The sequence below is a fragment of the Triturus cristatus genome, chromosome 8 (genome assembly GCF_964204655.1).
Source record: "Triturus cristatus chromosome 8, aTriCri1.1, whole genome shotgun sequence".
NCBI classification, from domain to species: Eukaryota; Metazoa; Chordata; class Amphibia; order Caudata; family Salamandridae; genus Triturus; species Triturus cristatus.
The window spans coordinates 1,228,822,995-1,228,842,272 of NC_140591.1; the positions used below are offsets into that span (position 1 = coordinate 1,228,822,995).

The 19,278-nt window shown below is 46.7% G+C and overlaps 1 protein-coding gene across 1 annotated transcript in view; it reads left to right on the forward strand.

The window, feature by feature from the left end:
• The first annotated feature begins 13,334 nt into the window (after window positions 1-13,334).
• CYBB (cytochrome b-245 beta chain) overlaps window positions 13,335-19,278 on the forward strand; it is a 133,136-nt gene continuing 127,192 nt past the window's right edge. The window contains exon 1 of the mRNA XM_085622908.1: window positions 13,335-13,484. Within this exon, the coding sequence (XP_085479034.1) occupies window positions 13,440-13,484 (45 nt within the window). The 5' untranslated portion in view covers window positions 13,335-13,439. The remainder of the gene's footprint in view (window positions 13,485-19,278) is intronic.

The following is a 19,278-nucleotide window of genomic DNA, read 5'->3' on the forward strand; positions in this document are numbered from 1 at the left end:
GATTTTAAAGTGTGAGTCCAGTGACACTAAATTCGAAATATCTATATTTTCCCAATTGGAAATTACAATTAAAAAATGTAATAAGGTAATCCTAATTTCTAACCTATGGGAGAGATAGGCCTTGCACTAGTGAAAAACAAATGTAATAGTTCTTAACTACCAGGACATGTATAACTTGAAATTTTATATCCTACTTTTTAAATACACTGCACCTTGCCTTCGGGGCTGTCCAGGGCCTACCTAAGGGGTGACTTATATTTATTAAAAAGGAGGATTTCGACCTGGCAAGAGGGTTAACTTGCCAGGTCTAAATGGCAGTTTAATACTGCACACACAGGCTCTGCAACAGCACAAGACGTGTTTAAAGACATGTTTTAAGGGCTACTGGAGTGGGTGGCACAATCAGTTCTGCAGGTCCACTGGTAGCATTTAATTTACAAGCCCTGGGCACATGTAGTTCACTTTACTAGGGACCTATAAGTAAATTAAATATGCCAATTGTGGGTGTGCCAATGCTACCATGTTTTAGGAAAAGGGCACATGCACTTTGGCACTTGTCAGCAGTGGTAAAATGCCCAGAATACTAAAGCCAGCAAAAATAAAGTAATCAGAAGGCAAGAAAATCAGAGGAAACCACACCAAGGATGCCAGGTCTAACACATGCCCACCCGCCAGCTGAAAGTGGGGAGGGCTACTCAATTCCTTGGGTGTTCTCTTCACTAAGGCGGAAGAAACTGGAGAGACCATCAATATTGGCGTGTTCTATTCTAGGATGGTGTTCCACCGTAAAATCCATTTCCTGTAGGGAGATGGACCATGTCAACAGTTTGTGATTTTCACACCTTATTTGCATTAACCATCTGAGGGGGCTGTGGTCTGTCTGAACTTAGAAGTGAGTGCCAAACAGGTATGGCCTTCACTTCTTCAGCACCCAGACCACAGCAAAGGCTTCCTTTTCCATTGCGCTCCACGTCTGTTCCCTGGGAAGTAGTTCCTACTGATGTAGGCTACAGGTTGATCTAGGCACTCTTCATTTAGCTGTGAGAGCCCAGCTTCGACACCATGCTCTAAGGTTTCTGTCTCAACAATGAATTATTGGGTGAAGTCAGAAGCCTGAGCACAGGTGCAGTGCACATGGCCTCCTTCAGGGTGTAAAAAGCGTTCTGGACGCCTCTGTCCAGATCACCTGACTTAGCTGCTTCCTGGAAGTGAGCTCTCTCAAGGTGGCAACAACTGTGCCATACCCCTTGACAAATCTCCTGTAATAACCAGTGAGGCCTAAGAAAGCTCTCACTTCTGGTTTGGTCTTGAGAGGTTCCAAAGCCAGAATGGTTTCAATTTTGGCCTGGAGGGGCTGCACCTTGCCACCTCCCATTTAGTGACTCAAGTAGACCACAGAACCCGGTCCTATCTGGCACTTACTCACCTTGATAGGCACTCTGCAGTACCTAAAGCACTTCCCTAAAATGGCACAGCTGGTCCTCACAGCCAGAGCTGAAGACCGCATTGTCATCTAGATATGCGGCACTGAAGTTCTCAAACGCAGCTAGGACCTGGTTGACCAATCTCTGGAATGTGGCAGGGGCATTCCTCAACCCAAAGGGCTTGACCTGGAAGTGCACTTCTGGTGTTGAGAATGCAGACCTCTCCTTTGCCCCCTCGGTCAAGGCAATCTGCCAGTTCCCAGACATGAACTCAAATGTGCTGAGGAACTGGGCAGATCCAAGCCAATCAATTAGCTCATCTGCTTTGGGGATGACCACCGTAGTCCACAGAGAACCTAAGTTCACGAGTGAAGCCTGGAGGGGCAGTCTTGGGGATCAATACCACTGGACCAAGGGCTGTTGTAGGGCTCAATCACCCCAAATGCCATCATCTTGTAGACTTCCACTTTAATGCTAGCCCTCACTTTGTCAGACTACCTGTACATTTTGTTCTTCACAGGCGTGCTGTCCCCAGTATCAATATCATCGATCCACTATGGTGAGTCCTGGGGTAAGTGAAAATAGAGAGGCAAGGTGCCCCAGCAACTGGCAGCAGTCTCTCTATTGATCAATGGTCAGTGTAGGGGAGAGGCTGACACATTCCACTAACCCATCCTGCTCCTTGGAAGATAGGAGGTCCGGGAGAGGTTCACCTTCCTCTTCCACACCATCATCAGTGACAAAGAGCATGGTAACCTCAGATTTCTCAAAGTGGGGCTTGAAGTAATTTACATGCAGGACCCTCAAAGGGTTCCTAGGAGTTTTGAGGCCCACCCATTAGGGTGACATCACTCGTGTGTTCTCTCACCACATAGGGCCCAGACCAGTGGTCTTGCAGAGCTCGGGGATCCACGGGTTCCATTACCTATACATTTTGGCCAGACTGAAACTCAACCAGATTGGCATTCTGGTCATACCGCGGTTTCATGTCCTCCTGGCTAGCTTCCAGATTGTCCATACAAAAGTTCAAAGGGGCTGAAGCCAATCCCCTTCTGCGGTGCCTCCCAGTATGTAAACAAAAGGCATGGCAGGAGGACGTCCCACTTACACCTCATGGGTACTGGTAGACACACAATCATGCCTTTCAGGGTTCGGTTGAACCTCTCAACCAACCCATTGGTGGTGGTAAGGAGTGGAGAACTTGCTGGCACCCCGTTCAGATACAGCCTCCTTTAGGAAACCCACACAGGTAAAGATCCCTACCAGTGCCCCTGCGGGCAAAGTCATAATCCTCAGAGGAATAGATTCCGAGTACCAGGTGGCATGGTCCACCAAGATCAGAACATATCTGTTGCCCATGGCTGTCTTGGGGTCCAGAGGTTCAATTATGTCAATTACCTTCCTCTGAAAGGTGGTGCTAACCACAGGAAAAGGTTCCATGGGGGCCATCCACTTCCCCCCTGTCTTGGTACTCACCTGGAAGGTAGGACAGGACCTACAGTATGCATCTGAAGCCTTCCTCATTTGAGGCCTATAAAATTGGGTGACAAGCCTGTCAAAGGTTTTGTCTTTCCCCAAATGACATGCCAGTGGTACATCATGAGCCAGACCCAGTAGGAACGTCCTGCGGCCCTGGGGTACCACCAACACATGTGTTGTACCAGGATCAGGGGCCTTAGGCTCACTATACAGGAGGCCATTCTCCCAGTAAATCAGGTGCTTGCCATAGTCGTCACCAGAGGCCTGGGTCTCAGCCTGCTGCCACAGACCCAAAAGACTAAGGCATTCCATCTGCGCCTTTCAGAATTCCTCCCTAGTGGGACTACCCCTTTCTGATACCAGTTGAACAGCTCAGGCAGGTTCCTCAGTTCAGCCACATCCTCCCCTGTAGGCACCTGGGTATCCCCCTCATGCTCAGCTACCTTCCGGACTGTGGGAGTCTCAGGAGCAGGTTTCCCGTGCACCTTATCCTCAGTTTTTGGCAGTTACCTGGGCCATTCTTCTAGGCTTCATGACCTCCTGACTACCACCTCGGGTTGCCATGGACCATGTGATCAGGCAGCCCTAACATCTCCACGTGGGACCTAAGCTCCACCTCCTTCCAGGTGGTATGCTCCAGGTCATTACCCAGCAGACAATCCACAGGCATGGATGGACTCACAGATACCCTCAAGGAACCTGAGACCACCCCCATTCAATGGTAACCAGAGTCACTGGGTAGTGCCTCTCACAGTTGTCTGCTTCAACCAGCGGGTAGACTACATTAGGAACCAGCTTCTCTGAAGACATTAGATGACACCTGACAGTTGTCATGCTCACTCCTGTGTCTCTCAGAGCCTCCACCCTCTGCCCATTGATGGTAACTCACTGACTGTAGTTCCTAGTATTGTCAGGCATGTGGGTTCTCTGCACCATCTCTCTGTCACATAGGGGCACTAGGGTAAAATCTACACTGTCCCCAAAACTATACGGGACCATCTCCTCTCCAAGCGCTATACCAGCCAATCCCAGTAGGTGTCCACTAGGGGGGGCTGTGTCTGCTTGGAACACGTTACATCACCCTTGAAGTACCCTTCCTGCTGATATTTAAAGCACTTCAGGGATGCCTTCCCTGAAGACCTACTGTTTTAGAACCATTTTGTCTTCTTCTCAGTAGGGGTATGGGAGCCCTGACCTGCAGAACTAGTTTGTGGCCATTTAGAGAACACTTTGCTTTTGATTTTGCCCCGCTCCTTCTGGTGAGGAACCTCCCCATGCTTGTAGGGATCCCCCTAGATACCTTCTTGTGGACCCTGGTGCTGACCCAGTGGTCCACCTCCTTAGCAAGCTCCCTGGGGTCAGTGAGCTTATTATCAACAAGGTGTTGGTGCAGATCTGGAAAACAAAGACTGTACAGGTGCTCTTGTGCAATCAAATTATACAGCCCCAGGTAATCCTCTACCTCATTGCCCTTCACCCAACCATCCAGTACTTTGCAAAAGGAATGCACACAATCCACTCAGGTCTGTTGGTATAGCTTCTGACTGTTCCTGAACTTATGTCTGTACTTCTCTGGGGTCAGGTGAAACTTCCTGATTAGAGCCTCCTTCATGGGGAGATACCTCATCCTGTCACCCCCCTCTAGGGCCAGAAGGGTGCACCCCCCTCACTAAGGCTATTCCTATACAGACTAGACCCCCAATCCTCTTCAGGGACCTTTCTCATCTGCAAAGCAATCTCATAGTCCTCAAACCATCTTTCTATGGCGTCTTCCACCACAAAGTCAAACACCAAACCCCTAAGGTATGTGGACCCTCCTGTCAGAGGGCACTGAAGATTTGCTGCCACCCCTGGACTCTGCTTGCTTAGCCTTTAAGTCCAGTTCCATCAAGCTCCTCTACTGAGCCCACCGCACCAGAACATGCCTCTACTCCATGGCCAGTTTCTGTTGCTCCATGGCTAATTTTGTTTGTTTCTCCTCCTACTCCATGGCCAGTTTGTTTTCCTCCATGGCCATTCTATTTTCCTCCATGACCCTCTCCTTCTCCAACCTGAGCTTGGCAAGCTCCAATTTCAATTTTCTCTAATCCCTCCTGTACTCCAGCTCCTCTGAAGACATGCCTCTAGATCAGGAGTACTCACAAACTTTCTCTTGGGGGCCAAATTTACAGTGTGATTTGTGGCCGAGGGCCGCACCTTGAAGGCGGAGTCATTGGGGGGGGGGGGGGGGCGTGGCTAGAGCAACAAAAAAAAACTGTGAGCATGAGGTGGAACACAGGTCCCTGCAGCGGACGCCTTCGTCCACTGAGCCACCGGACCCGGCATACACATATCTCTCTCTCTCCCTCTCTCTATCTCCCTCCTCCATCTCCCTCCGTCCTCCGTCTCCCTCCCTCTCCCTCCGTCTCCCTCCCTCTCCCTCGTCTCCCTCCCCCTCCCTCCATCTCCCTCCCTCCTCCATCTCCCTCCCTCCTCCATCTCTCTCCCTCCTCCGTCTCCCTCCCTCTCTCCTTCTATCCGTCTCTCTCCCGCTCAGTCTCTCTCCGTCTCCCCCTCTCTGTTTCCCTCTCTCTCTGTCTCCCTCCCTCTCTGTCTCCCTCCCCCTCTCTACCTCTCCCTCCCTCTCTCCCTCTCCTTCCCTCTCCATCTCTCTCTGTCTCCCTCTGTCCTCCGTCTCCCTCCGTCCTCCGTCTCCCTCCCTCTCCCTCCGTCCTCCGTCTCCCTCCCTCCTCCGTCTCCCTCCCTCTCTCTGTCTCTCTGTCTCTCTCCCTCCCTCTCTGTCTCTCTCCCTCCCTCTCTGTCTCTCTCCCTCCCTCTCCGTCTCCCTCCCTCTCCGTCTCCCTCTGTCTCCCCCTCTCTGTCTCCCTCCCCCCTCTGTCTCCCTCCCCCCTCTGTCTCCCTCCCTCCCTGTCTCCCTCCCTCTCTCTCCCCCTCTCTCTCTCCCTCTCTCCCTCCCTCTCCGTCTCCCTCTGTCTCCCCCCTCTCTGTCTCCCCCTCTCTGTCTCCCCCTCTCTGTCTCCCCCCTCTGTCTCCCTCCCTCCCTGTCTCCCTCCCTCTCTCTCTCCCTCCCTCTCTATCTCCCTCTCTCCCCCTCTCTCTCTCCCTCTCCGTCTCCCTCCCTCTCCGTCTCCCTCCCTCTCCCCGTCTCCCTCCCTCTCAGTCTCCCTCCCTCTCAGTCTCCCTCCCTCTCAGTCTCCCTCCCTCTGTCTCCCTCCCTCTCAGTCTCCCTCCCTCTCCCCGTCTCCCTCCCTCCCCGTCTCCCTCCCTCTCCCCGTCTCCCTCTCTCTCCCTGTCTCACTCTCTCTCTCCGTCTCCCTCTCTCTCTGTCGCCCTCCCTCTCCATCTCCCTCTCCGTCTCCCTCTCCGTCTGTCTCTTTGCCTCTTTGTCTGTCTCTGCCTCTATCTGTCTGTCCCTGTATCTGCCTATCTGTCTCTGTCTGTCCCTGTCTCTGTTAGTCTCTATCTCTATCTGTCTCTGTCTGTTTCTGTCTCTCCCTACTGCCCTCTGTCACCCTCTGTCCCCTTACCTGACTCTCACACCCTGCTGTTCTCTTGTCATTCTTTGTCACCTCTCCCCCCCCGCCCCCCTCCCCCTTCGCTTGTGTGGCAGCTGAGGCAGCTTCCCTTCCAGGGCACACACACAGCCCCACCCGAGTACTTCACAGGTCTTTAACAGACCATTTGCATGATAACGAGGCTTTGTTGTATTTCACCTCTTAGCGCCCCACCAGCTCCACTCGGACTATCGCTTGAATCCCCGGGCCCCCACAGAGCAGAGTCTGTGTTTGCTGACAGTGTTAAAAAAAAAAAGAAAACACCGGTACGATGTCTGCAAGGTCCGCGGGCCGCCAAGAAAGGCTTGCCGGGCCGCTGGCGGCCCGCGGGCCGTACTATGAGTACCCCTGCTCTAGATGAAATGCTGCTCTCTGCCCTTGGGGGAACCTCCACTACATTAATTCGCTGCCCCACAGGCAGTTCCAGATTCTCCAGTGAATCCTGGTCCAGCTCCACATCATCCTCCATTATCACATCCTCTCCTCTGTGGTCACAGGTGCTGCATCCCAGGCTTCTAACTAGGCCTTCCCCGCCTTTTGCAACTCCACCTTCCTGGTGAAGCCTTTGGTTGATAGCCCAAACCCCTTGCAGAAATCCTTGATCTGTACAACAGTGTAACTCTCCAGTTTTGCTACCTCACAGTCCATTTTTGCGGGTACAGGTGCAGGGGTGAGACCTCCAGTCAGAGACATGATTTTAGGAAAAAGCAAAAATGCCAATCAGAAATGAAAAATGAAAAACCAGCATTTGTAAAGCGCACAGCTACCTCTGGAGAGGTGTCCTGGCTTGGGGGGCCGTTGGGAAGATTAAGCGAGCTATTGCCCAGAGTCACGAGGTGCTGGGCTAACCTGCCACCGGCGCTGGGGATAGAACTGTTATTCCTGTGTTCCGGAGGCAGCCACCCTGGCCACTGCACCACACCTCTTCCCCATTAGGGAGAATAGAACAATTAAACATGGCAATCAGAGAAAGCAGGGATCAGAGACAATTGATTCAAATTATCTGCGGATGGGAGTGTACACCAAATTACTGTAAGGAACTGCACAAACACAGGTTCTATTCTCACTGCTGATCACCACTGTTAGGAATTGGGTTTCTGGTTAGCAGAGGTATGCACCCAGTCCAAGCAAGAACCACAAAACTAGTCAGGGTAAGTCAGATACACGCCCTAAATTAACTTGTGCCCACCTCCTGGTAGCTTGGCATGGAGCAGTCAGACTTAAAGAAGAGGCAATGTGAAAGTATTTGTGCAACACTTAATACAGTAAAACTGTGAAAACAGCAAACAAAAATAATCCACACCAGGCTAGAAAAATAGAACGTAATTTAATTAACAAAACAAGACAGAAATAACAAAAAATCCAATAAGTAAAACTGGAGGTATGAATTTTAAAGGTTTATCTTAAAATATAGTGCTTAGAAACATAAAGTGCCAACCAGGGCTTTCTGGTCGCGCTTGACCAGGTCAAAACATGAAATTTCAGGCCTACTGTGATCGCGGGTTGGATACAGGGACAAAACTTGTCCCGCTGCAAAAGTTCCTTGGATGGAGGAAATGTGTCGACATTGAAGACCCTATGCGAGGAGCAGAGGAGGCAATGCTTTAGTGTTGATCCCTTCGAATGCAGGCAATGTGTTGGTTCCGATACGAACAGTCGGAGATGCATCGTTTTTGAACCCCTCTTGATGGAGACGATGCATTGCTGTCCAGCCACGCAGCCGGCGATGCAATGTCCTCGTCTTCTGCGGCAGAAGTGATGTGTCTGCGTCGAGGTGAGATGTTTTGGTTCCAACTGACGCAACAACAGCAATGCGTGGATTTCAGCAGAGGACAGCCAAAAACACACTTCCAAGGGCCCAGCAATGGATACACACCACTTGGCAGGGCAGGACTCACAATTGGCAAAGTCCAGAGGCTGTAGCAGGATTGCTGGAAGTAGTTGATGTTCCTGAGACTTCAAAAACTGGAGGCAAGCCTGCAAGCCCTTGGAGTCACTTTGGTTCTGGGGTTGTAGAGATGCAGGTCCAGACCTTCTCACTCCCAGGTAAGGCGGGAAGCTTGGCAGGCACAGCAAAGCTGGAGCCCAGCAAAGTCCAGCAGAGTGACAGTCCTTTCACAAGCACAGTAGTCCTTCTTCCTTGCAGAATGTCCTCAGGTACAAAAGTGTACTGAGTTGGTGGTGTCAGGAGTTCAGTACTTATACCCAGTTCCTCATTTGAAGTGGGGAAGACTTCAAAGAGAGACCTTTAAATTGCAAAAGGTCCCTGCCCTTCCTGCCCTGGCTCCAGACTTACTACAGGGGGGTATGAATCTCTTTGTATGGGAACAGGCACAGCCCTATCCAGGTGCAAGTGTCAGCTCCTGTCTGCCATCAAGCCGAGGATGGCACATCAGCCTGGTGCTAGCCCGTAAGGATGTGAGTAGTCCATCAGATACATATAAGCTCCTTTTGTGTGTGGCTGTCTAGAGGGAATGCAAAAATCCAGCTATCACCCACCCCAGACTTGTATTCAGAGACAAGCAGAGGCACAGAGTGGTTAAAGTAAGAAAATGCCAACTTTGCAAAAGTGACATTTTCATGCTTACAACTGAAACTTCAACACTACCATAAACTGAGATTTTAAATTGTGAGTCCAGAGACACAAAACTCGAAATATCTATCTTTTCCCAATTGGAAATTACACTTAAGAAATGTAATGCGTTTATCCCAATGTTAACCTATGGGAGAGATAGGTTTTGCAGTAGAGAAATGTAAAACTTTAAAGTAGATGTCCAACGTTTTAAATACACTGTACTCTGCCCTCTAGGCTGTCCAGGGCCTAACGTAGGGTGACTTATATGCATTAAAAAGGTTGGCCCTGGCAAAAGGTTTATTTTGCCAGATAGAATTGGCAGTTTAAAAAGTGTACACACAGGCTGCAATGGCAGGCCTGAGTAATGTTTCAATGGCAATTTAAGGGGGTTGCACAATCAGTTCTGCAGGCCCACTAGTAGCATTTAATTACAGGCCCTGGGAACATGTAGTACCACTTTACTAACGACTTGTAAGTAAATTTGATATTCCAATTGGGGATAAGCTGGGGATAAGCCAATGTTACAATGTTTTAAGGTGGAAGCATATGCACTTTAGCACTGGTTAGCAGTGGTGTGGTAAAGTGTGCAGAGTATTAAGGTCAGCAGAAACAAGATCAACAAAAAGTGGAGGGGGAAGGCAAAAAGATTTGGGGGAAGACCATCCTAAGGATGACAAGTCTAATATGTCCCAAAAGGATAAAGTCTTGCTACACATAAAACCATGTTTTCTGCCCATGGCGATATCTATCAAACTACAATTTCTGGCAGACTTTCCAATTAATTCACCATATGAAGTGTCCCATGTGTTTGCTGACCTGACAAGCTGGGGTGGATCGCTTTACCAGTGGCTTGAGTAAAGGCATGATATGGAGGTACAATTCTGTCTCACCCTCCTCTAAAGTAGTGAAAGATGGCACATGATCTTTATGGGAGGCCAAAGGTAGGAGGGGGAGGAAAGAGTAGAAAGCACAAGTGAGAACACATGGATGAATATGACATTTAGCAAAAAAACACACACATTCTTATTACAAAACAGAGCTAATGAAACATTTTCTTGTGGAATATCCACACAAATGGTGCTGGGACCCCTGACTTGATGAGCTGAGATTAGACCACTCGGCTGTAGCTTCGGGGGTGAAAGGCAGGAACAGAGTCTCAGATGTGTGTCTCCCCTTATTGAGAAGCTGGGAGATTGTGTTCACTGTATGTGGCAGAGGACAAGGGTAGGAGGGTGGGAGGAGAGTGAGCAACATTCAGGCCATGATGGGTGGGGCGGGGGTTTGAGTACCTTCAGCAAGAAAACTCAAATGCCTGTGACTGCAAAATACAGGCAATGCTATGCATTTAAACTACAATTTCTAAAAGAGAATTGTCCAGCTCTACCGGCTGCTCGGCTGGAAAATAGAGAATAGAGGCATAGGTTTGTCTGTCCCCTCTCTGAGGCCCTAGAAGACGGCACATGGTGTCGGAGAGAGGACAAGAGTTGGTAAGAGGAAGTAGAGAGAACAAAGCAGAAGTCACAATGGGGGTGTGGACGGCTTTCAGCAAGGAGGCAGCGAAACTGCTGCGAATGCCAAATATAGTACTAGCATATGAAACTACAATTTCAGCCTGGTTATTAAAATAGACCACTGCATATAAAGGGCCATGTGCCTCCCGAACTGATGTTGGGAGAGGACAGCCCTGCCTGCCGCTGGCGCAGTTGAAAAGCAGGCAATGGAGGCACAGGTGCAGCAATGCCCTTGCTGATGCGCTGCAGCTGCGTTTTCTGTGACTTAGCCAAAGACAGGGAATGAGGACACAGGTTCAATCCTGCCCTCAGGGCTGTCTTAACATCATTATAGGCCACTGGGCAAAGCAGTGCACTGGGCCCTGCCTACACAACCACTCACAGGAATAGAAATGTTTAACTGAAAATGAGTGTTAAATTCTGGTCTGGATGGGGACCCTATGCTCGTGGGGCCTCCTGCAACTGCCCAGCATACCCATTTGTTAAGACGCCACTGGCGGTCGCTGGTGTGCTGCAGTTGCTTTTGCAGTGACTCAGCACAAAACACTGGTGTGACTACAGGAGGGGTGGATTCTCCCAGATCAGTGAGCGCACAATATACGTGATAATTATACACCTCCATTACAGTGCACAGACACTAACCATCCGTGCATTCTCAAGTGGAATATCACAAGAGTTGGCGATTCAGCTGCTTATCAACAAAGGGACTGACCCAAATTCACAGGCGGCATCAAATAGGTACCCTACCAGACTTGTTCCTTGATGAATGTTTGGTAACTGTAGGAGTCCTGTGCCGCCGAGACCTTTGGGTCATTAATACCTAAAGTATAGGGTATTAACTATAGAATAGGTCGAGGTAAGACTTATTCTTGCCCTTTTTCCTGCACATACAATGACTGAGCAAGGAAAGTGCAAATTAATTCTTGCACTGATGAAGGCCTGGGAGCCTGTACTGGCACTTTCAAGGACCAAAACATGTCGGCACCAGGATGAATGAGACATTGTTTCTCAAAATGCACCCATTATAATTTGTTTTAAATCTGTACAGTGTACACTCTGAATAAAGGAAACCCCTCTGGGTTTACATCGAGGCAGTTTTAACAGAAATCTGAATCCTACACTTATCCAGCACTAATAATTCTTAACTTCCTCGCTGTGAGGTTGAGCCAGCCCTGATGGTACTAAACTATCAGGGTGGGAAGTACCTGCCAATGATGAGCCTTTTCCCTCTAATATTTTGAATATTGCTCCCATTTGGTCCAGTTACACCCCCAACAACTTAGGTGTGGATGCTTCTACAGTATTTTTTGTGAGTGATTGATGTATATTATGGAGGACGTACAGTAGGGTGACAGACTATCTCTCTCTCTTGGTGTGATGCATCTTATGAAGTCATAAACACAGCAAAGACATAACATGTGGATTTTAAGTTACATACATATCTGACTGTGTGTCATCAGCCTATAAATGGCCTGCTTTCAACTTGACATACCCAATGAAAACAGTGATTAAAAAAGAACCAACATGTTCCTACTGCTTAGTTTCCATAGGAGACCAAATAATACTTTTTGTAAGTGACAGTATACTGAACATAATATCCTTATAAATAATTTACTTTTGGCAGCAAGACTCTACGATCTGTCTGTAATGGAAAATGGGTGATGGCACAGCTACACGACGATGAAAGAATCACCATTATGATGCCACCGAAGGAAGCCGCAGCTCGTACATAAATATTGCGCTTTAAAACGAAATTATACAGGTGGGAAAAATACTATCTACTCCTTGTCTTCCTCTTTTCACAAACGTGTGCTGCCCTGCCCCCCAAATAGCCTGTAAATAAAATGAAACACTATTGTGCAAACCATCGCACACTGTCGACAAACGACCACGGTGCACATTTGAGTCTCGGACAGAAAGAAGTTCCAAATACAAAAGAGTGTTCTTTATTCTAAGAGGTGCGCCAATTTTTTCGAACTTTCAAAGCATATATCTTTTTCGTAGGGGGGTAACCATTATATAATGTAGAATAGATATTATGTAGTACAAATACATGCGCAATGCCGTTAAACCCTTCTCGGGCCAATCTCTATGCAATCCTTGGCCTGGGACATCACGAGTCACGACGCACGAAGCGTAATCCAATTGTGAAGCTGTGGCGTCATTGAGGATTTGCCGCCACATTGCAAAGCACTCGCGAGACAGTTGCACGAGGCCCATCCGTCACCTGTGGAAAAGCAGCCCCAGTAGAATTAATTTACAGGCGGCAGCATTCCCCAAAACGCACACATTCTATCTGAAAACTGCAACATTTTCAGAGATACAAGGCCCCTATTCAGCTTAAAAGGACTCTTTTAAACTGAATAGAAGGAATCTCTTGTCAAATACAAGCCCCTTGCACCGCCGGTGAGTCACTTTTAATAGGGGAAAAAGTAACGTACCTGCGGCGCAAGGGGCTTGTAAATAAGCCCATTAGTATATAACTATACACCCCACCTCGGGTACATAACGAGGGTAGTATCTGACCCTGGACTCCATGCTTGTATAAGCGCATGTCCTGCATTGCATTACTCATGCCAATGTTATGTGCAGATGGGGGTTGCAATATCAGCTACCGGCATACAGCAATGAGGCGCGCGGGATACTTAGGGGTAATCAAACACGACACCCTGGTGTCAGAAAACCATTAAAAGCAACGTAAAGATTTCCTCACAGAATTGCGTACAAAACAGCGTTGCGACATTTTTATTAGCCAACTGCAGGGATGGCTTCGTGTTGAGGAAAAGGGGAAATCGGCAGCAGCGGGGGACCCGTTTTCACTTCCTCGCGAGTCTGAGACAACTCCAGCTGCAGAGGGGACGCGGGCAGTGCAGGGAGACAGACGGCGACAGCAGACATGAGCAACTGGATTGTGAACGAGGGGCTCTCCATCGTTGTGATTGTGAGTAAAACAACTTCACTTTTAATTACACTCATACACTGCCTTTCATGCCCGGTGCAACGTCCACCATGGCTGGTTTGTTGATGATGTTTAGCTGTAGCTGTTGCCAGGGTTGAAACGTATGCGTGAAATGGTGGGGATGACGTGGCAGGGTAACAGTGGTGAACGTTTTTAATGATTTGTTTTACGTTTGAGTATAAATTGTATTGTAATTTATATAGCACTTACTACCCCTGAGGAGGCGTCGAAAAATGTTTCAGCAGTGCCCGCGATGCAATAACTATTCATGTTTCTTTGCCTCCAATAACGATGCAGAGATGTAGAATGGGTAAAACTCTGACTGCGCGTGAAATGTTGCACTACCCAGTGATTGTCCGGTGTCGAAAGCCAACCTAAATCACAAACATCTCAACACTTAATTCATTGTGATACACAAGAGAATGTATAGAAAGGGAACAGTGTGCGTATTCGACGCAGGGTGAAAACGTGCTGGTACCATTTGCCATGATCTAAAGCATGTTCCATCATGGCGTGTCAGACGACTGTATTGGTGTGGGCAGTGTCGGGTCAGAGGTGAGAGGTGTAAGGTTATCCCAAGGGAAGCAGAGCATCTATCTACATGTTATTCTGAGGGTGGCATTCAATTCTGCCCTCTAAATTAAGCCGCTCGTCTCTAGAAGAGTGATTTGACAATACTGTGTTGTGTTGTGTGAGATTAGCATACCGCTACCGCACCGGGGTGAACCTTCTCTGCTTGCTGTTGCTACCTTTGGCAAGGCAAATGCACACATTAAGCACATTGATTGTTGAACTGCAATGAAATAAAATCGTCGGCCTCACAATCTCCACAAATCTGTAATCTCTCATCTGTAAACATTAGGAGTGCTTAGAAACAGGCACATTTAAGGTAGCAAGCGCTATAAAAATTCCTTGGCAAGCCCCCCTCCCTTCAAGATGTGCAATTCACGGAGGTGGGTCATCGCAAACACCCACTCTCCATCACAAAACGTGGCACAGTCGAAAAAATGTAGCCATGGCATTAGGGAATTTTGAGTTTTAATCCTGACTTGACCACTTTGCCAAAATATGCTGGTTGTGAATTCTGATATAAAAGCCTGGGCAGGATAAGGATGTGGAATTTCTTTGGTGAGAGTAGCCTCTCAGTCTTACCATCACAACTTCTCACATCCCAGTTGTTGTGTGATGAGCAAGATGAGAACTATGAAACCAGAAAATGTATTGGCCCCAACCTTCTCTTTTGACAATTTGTGTACTCTTGGACAGTCTTTATTTTTACATATTTTGAAGCTCCTTTTTTCACAGAGAAAGAAGGGCCAGATGTACGAAACTTAGTGTTTGTGGTGAAAAAATGAAAGTTTTTGTGATTTGCTATCTGGTAATGGCAAACACTAATGTACAAGTGTGTTATACACTTTCTGCGATGAATATTAATGAGGTAGCTCTCAGTTTGCGACCCACTGGGAATCGCAAAAATCACAGGGATGGTGGCCTGCTGGGGTAAGCAGACCACGATGTCCATGGTAAAATGCAAATGTTTTGCGAATGCATTACGATTGCCAAACATTTGTACATACCAATGCAAATCGGTATTTGGAAGGGCTGCTCTTACCACGCCTCTTCCAAATACCGATTCACAGTCCCAAATTGCAATTTGGTTAAAGGTTGCAAAATCGTAATCTGGGCTTTGCACATTTGAAAATGCTTTTTTGCATTTGCGGCCTGTTGGTTCACTAATGGTATTGTCAGAGATGGGGGGCATAAATACCTCTAGATTCATGCTTGAAAATTATCACCTCTGAAAATGCCTTTCAATGCAGAAATATAACCTGATATACTGAGGCGAAATACTTCCAGGTTTTAGAGAAATACCCTTTTTTGCGGGGGAGACTTTATAATATTTTTACATGTTTATTGCACGATGTCAACAAACTTGAAGGTGGTCCAGTAGATAAGAGGTGCAGGACACCTTCTGTGCTTCTTTACCTGTGCTTCAGTTAATGTTTAAATAAATGCTTTCATGTTATTCAAAATATGTTTGAATGTTAGACCTCAGTCTATAAAATAGCAGCCCCATGACACATGTAAAGGCCAGGCAGGGCACAAGCTGCCCCTGGGCTGTACAGTGAGCATTCCTGATCTGAAGTTAACTTTATTGGTAATAACATTGCTGTTTTTTTATATATTCAGTGTACTTTACCCTACTGCACACAAGAGCCCAGCACTTCTCATCTCACTGTGTTCATTTTTGTCTGCTCACACTGATGCTGTCCTGCCTCTCTAACAGATTACAGGAAAACATCACCATTTTTTTTTTTTGCGAGACCAGGTCACAGCCTCAGTGGTGGGCAGCAATTTTAGAAGGGGGCGGAAGGGACTCGCACACATGCACACCTTCTCACACCCATGGTTGCACATGAGCACATATACACACATCCATTCACAACACTCATGACCAACTATTCAAACATACACGTATGCACACATCAAACATTAATTTAAAAAAAAATTACACTTACCTGCAGCTCTACCTCATAGGTCCCAGAAGGGTTGGGACTGCTGCCTTCCCTCATTGGTTGACCTCAGGTCAGACATTAAGGGAAGGTAGCAGTCCCAACCTTGTCACAGAGTGGGTTGGGTTCAGTGAGACCGCTGGCCCCACCCCACTCTATGAGGAGGTGTCACTGATTGACACTCGGCCCTGAGCATTTCTTAACACTGAAGATCGCAGATCAGAGGAAATGAGGGACGCTCCCCCTCATCATGAGGAGGAGGGCATCGAGGACCTTTGTTGAGCTGAGGAGGTCAAACCTACTAGAGCTGTGACATTCTCAGCCCAGCAAAGTTCCGTTTAGGCATCCAAGAGCCTGCACATTTAGCGCATGTCTAGCTCCTGGCTGCCTGAGTTGAAAATGACGAGTATTTTTCAGGCTAACCTTTGCTTAGCCTGGCAGATACCCTTAGAATCCGGCACATATAATTGGCTATTTTCATTAGTCTGCTTTTAAATCTACTTGTGTTTCCGCTTAGAATAGTCACCTAGGCATGGTAATCTGCTCCATTCAAATAGATGGTTGGTGAACACCAGTGATATCCCAATGCTATGCACAGCCATTTTATAACCAGTAAAAGAAGAAGTTTCAGAAGTTTGACAGGAGAAAGATAACGATGAAACTGAAAGTGAAAGTTGAATCTCTGCCACACCACTCCTGTTGATGTACAGTTTTTCTGCCTTTTCCACACCTGATTTGATGCAAGTTTTTAACTTAGCTAACTGTGAGTTGTATGGTGTTTGACATGCTTTAGAAGATTCTTGAAGTGGGCCTTCAAGCAAATAGTTGAGATTCATTAGGAAATCGTTAGGAGTTATCTTTCTCTTTTTTACGGTCAAGCCTACACAGCACTCAGGGTTTCACTTGTGGCCTAAGACTGTGGGTATAACAAGGGAAAAAACTGTGGAACAAGCAACAACTCTGGTTTTTGTGGACATCAAATTATATTAGGTAAAATAAGAGTATAGAACATCAGCTACCAATAAACTTGAGGTTAGATATTTCATCATTTTGTCCTTTTGAGATGAGAAATTCATACAGCCCCATCTACAAATGGTGATCAGGAAGTTGAATATCATGTAGATGCATATGGCAGTGATAAAAAAAAAAGTTATTGTGATGTCTAATAGAAAAACAATAATATACAAAGCTTTTATTGTAGATTAAGCTTTTCAAGTTTCTACTGTTAGCAAGCTTGTCAAAGCCAGTAGGTTGTCGCTTTGAAACCTATTAGCTTTCCAAATGCTTTGTTGGATCCCGGATTGCCTCTGTGAATGTGCGCACATCCACAGCAGACATCTTTGTATGCAGTTTAATATTTTTAACAAATCCTGATTCAAAATGGCTCGCATGCACAATAGCCAATACATTTTTTTTAACAATTCCCCTTTGAAGATGGCCATTATGAATCTGAATGCATCCGGAGTGCCCATCTTTGAATGAGATGTGTTAAAATTGAACAAAAGCCACTTAAAGATGTTGGCCATGCATGGGTGTACATGCGCACACTTGTGTATTGACAGGCAGCCATCTTGAAATTATCAAAACTAATTTTAAGTTTGTTGAATGCTAATGGTAGTGCGCATCATGAAAAATTAGTAAGTGAGATGGGGCACAAGGATTCTGGGTGGGGAGATATGGTTTGGAAAAGGAGAGGTAGATAGGGCAAACAATAGTGGATGGTGGAAGCAGGGACAGAAACAAGCCAACACTGCTTTCATCCTAGTTCGGGCTTGTCATTTGGGTACAGCTTGGTTTCAGTGACAAAGGGAGCACAAGTCCTACGTCTGGGCATACCCGTCACACTTAGAGCATTAGACTTAAGTATACAAAAAAGTGATGGGTAGGATACTTAAATTAATCTCAGCCACTGGTATTTATACAGGGCTGCATGCCAGTCCATCGTTTTATTTTGCCCACAATTCCACCTAGTTTAGACACATCTATTTGCCAATTAGTCTTGAACCTACTCCAATAGGAATAGTGAAGCCCAAACTGCCAAATCAGGTCCTTTATGAACCGGCACACAAACAACTCAAGACTGGCTTCACTTTTTTTGCAAACTTTTGTATGTGATGCAGCAGGTTTTGAATATGTTATAGTTCTATGGGGTAGTTAGTAGGATGAGATGAAATAATGCACTTGTACCTCTTAAGTATTAGGGTGAGTAGATTGGTAGCATGCAAAAGGCTCTTCATAGGTGATAGTTTACAACTGGGTGCTACTGTGAGTAGGGCGTACAGGTCTTTGATGATGACACTGATATGCAAATTGGGAAGGTATTGTATAATACTGGACAGAAGTGATAACTAGCTGGAAGTCTGAATTACACAGAAATGCTAGTTTGAGTACAGATCACTGTATGTAATGTATCCAAGTGATTTAGCATTTGTACCAGTGTAGACATAATTTTGTCAACCATCTTCCAGGAGAGTTAGTTCTGGATTTTACCTTCTGTGATATTTCTGGCAGCAAGCATGAAGGATTCTATTCATGGTAGGTCTTTGTATTCATATTCAGATGAAGGAAAGGCAGTTTCTGAGCTTGGTGATATCCTCGCTATTGGAGACATCTTGTTAAAGTTCATCATGCACACTGTTGAATTTTGTTTCTGTAGTTGGCCAGGAGGAGTCCAAGAGACTCTGTGTAGATTATGGAAAATAAAGTAGGTGTTTGGAGTACTTTGCAATTAACTATTACCTGCTGGGATCTAAAAGTGCCTATCCTGATGAGATGTTGCGACAGAAGGATAACCAAGGAGGAACAGTGTCTTTGAATGTAGTACATGTTAATAGACGATAGAACAGGGTTTGGTGTTCAGAGGTTTCCAAGCCTAATGAGATATCAAAAAACCATGATGATGGAGCCACCCACATCTGTGAGTTGGAGTTGTTCACAGCTTTAATGATCATTGCTTGTGTGCTTAAATGAGATCTGCAACCAGACTGGTAATCAATCATACGGGAGTTCTGAATAATTTTGTCTTGCATGCAGATTGCAGTTGTTTTCTCATTTACCTTTCAAGCGAACACATATATATTATTGAGCCGAAGCTAGTGGGGTCATCAGGGATGAGGTTTGATTTTTCAGCAGCAAAAGTATTTGTCAATATTTGAGTGTGCTGGGAGAGATGCTTTGAGCAAGATAGGCATTGGCAATGTTGGAGAGTTATGTTAAAAAAATGTATGAGGCAGATTTTGTGTTGGTTTTAGTGAATTCACGTG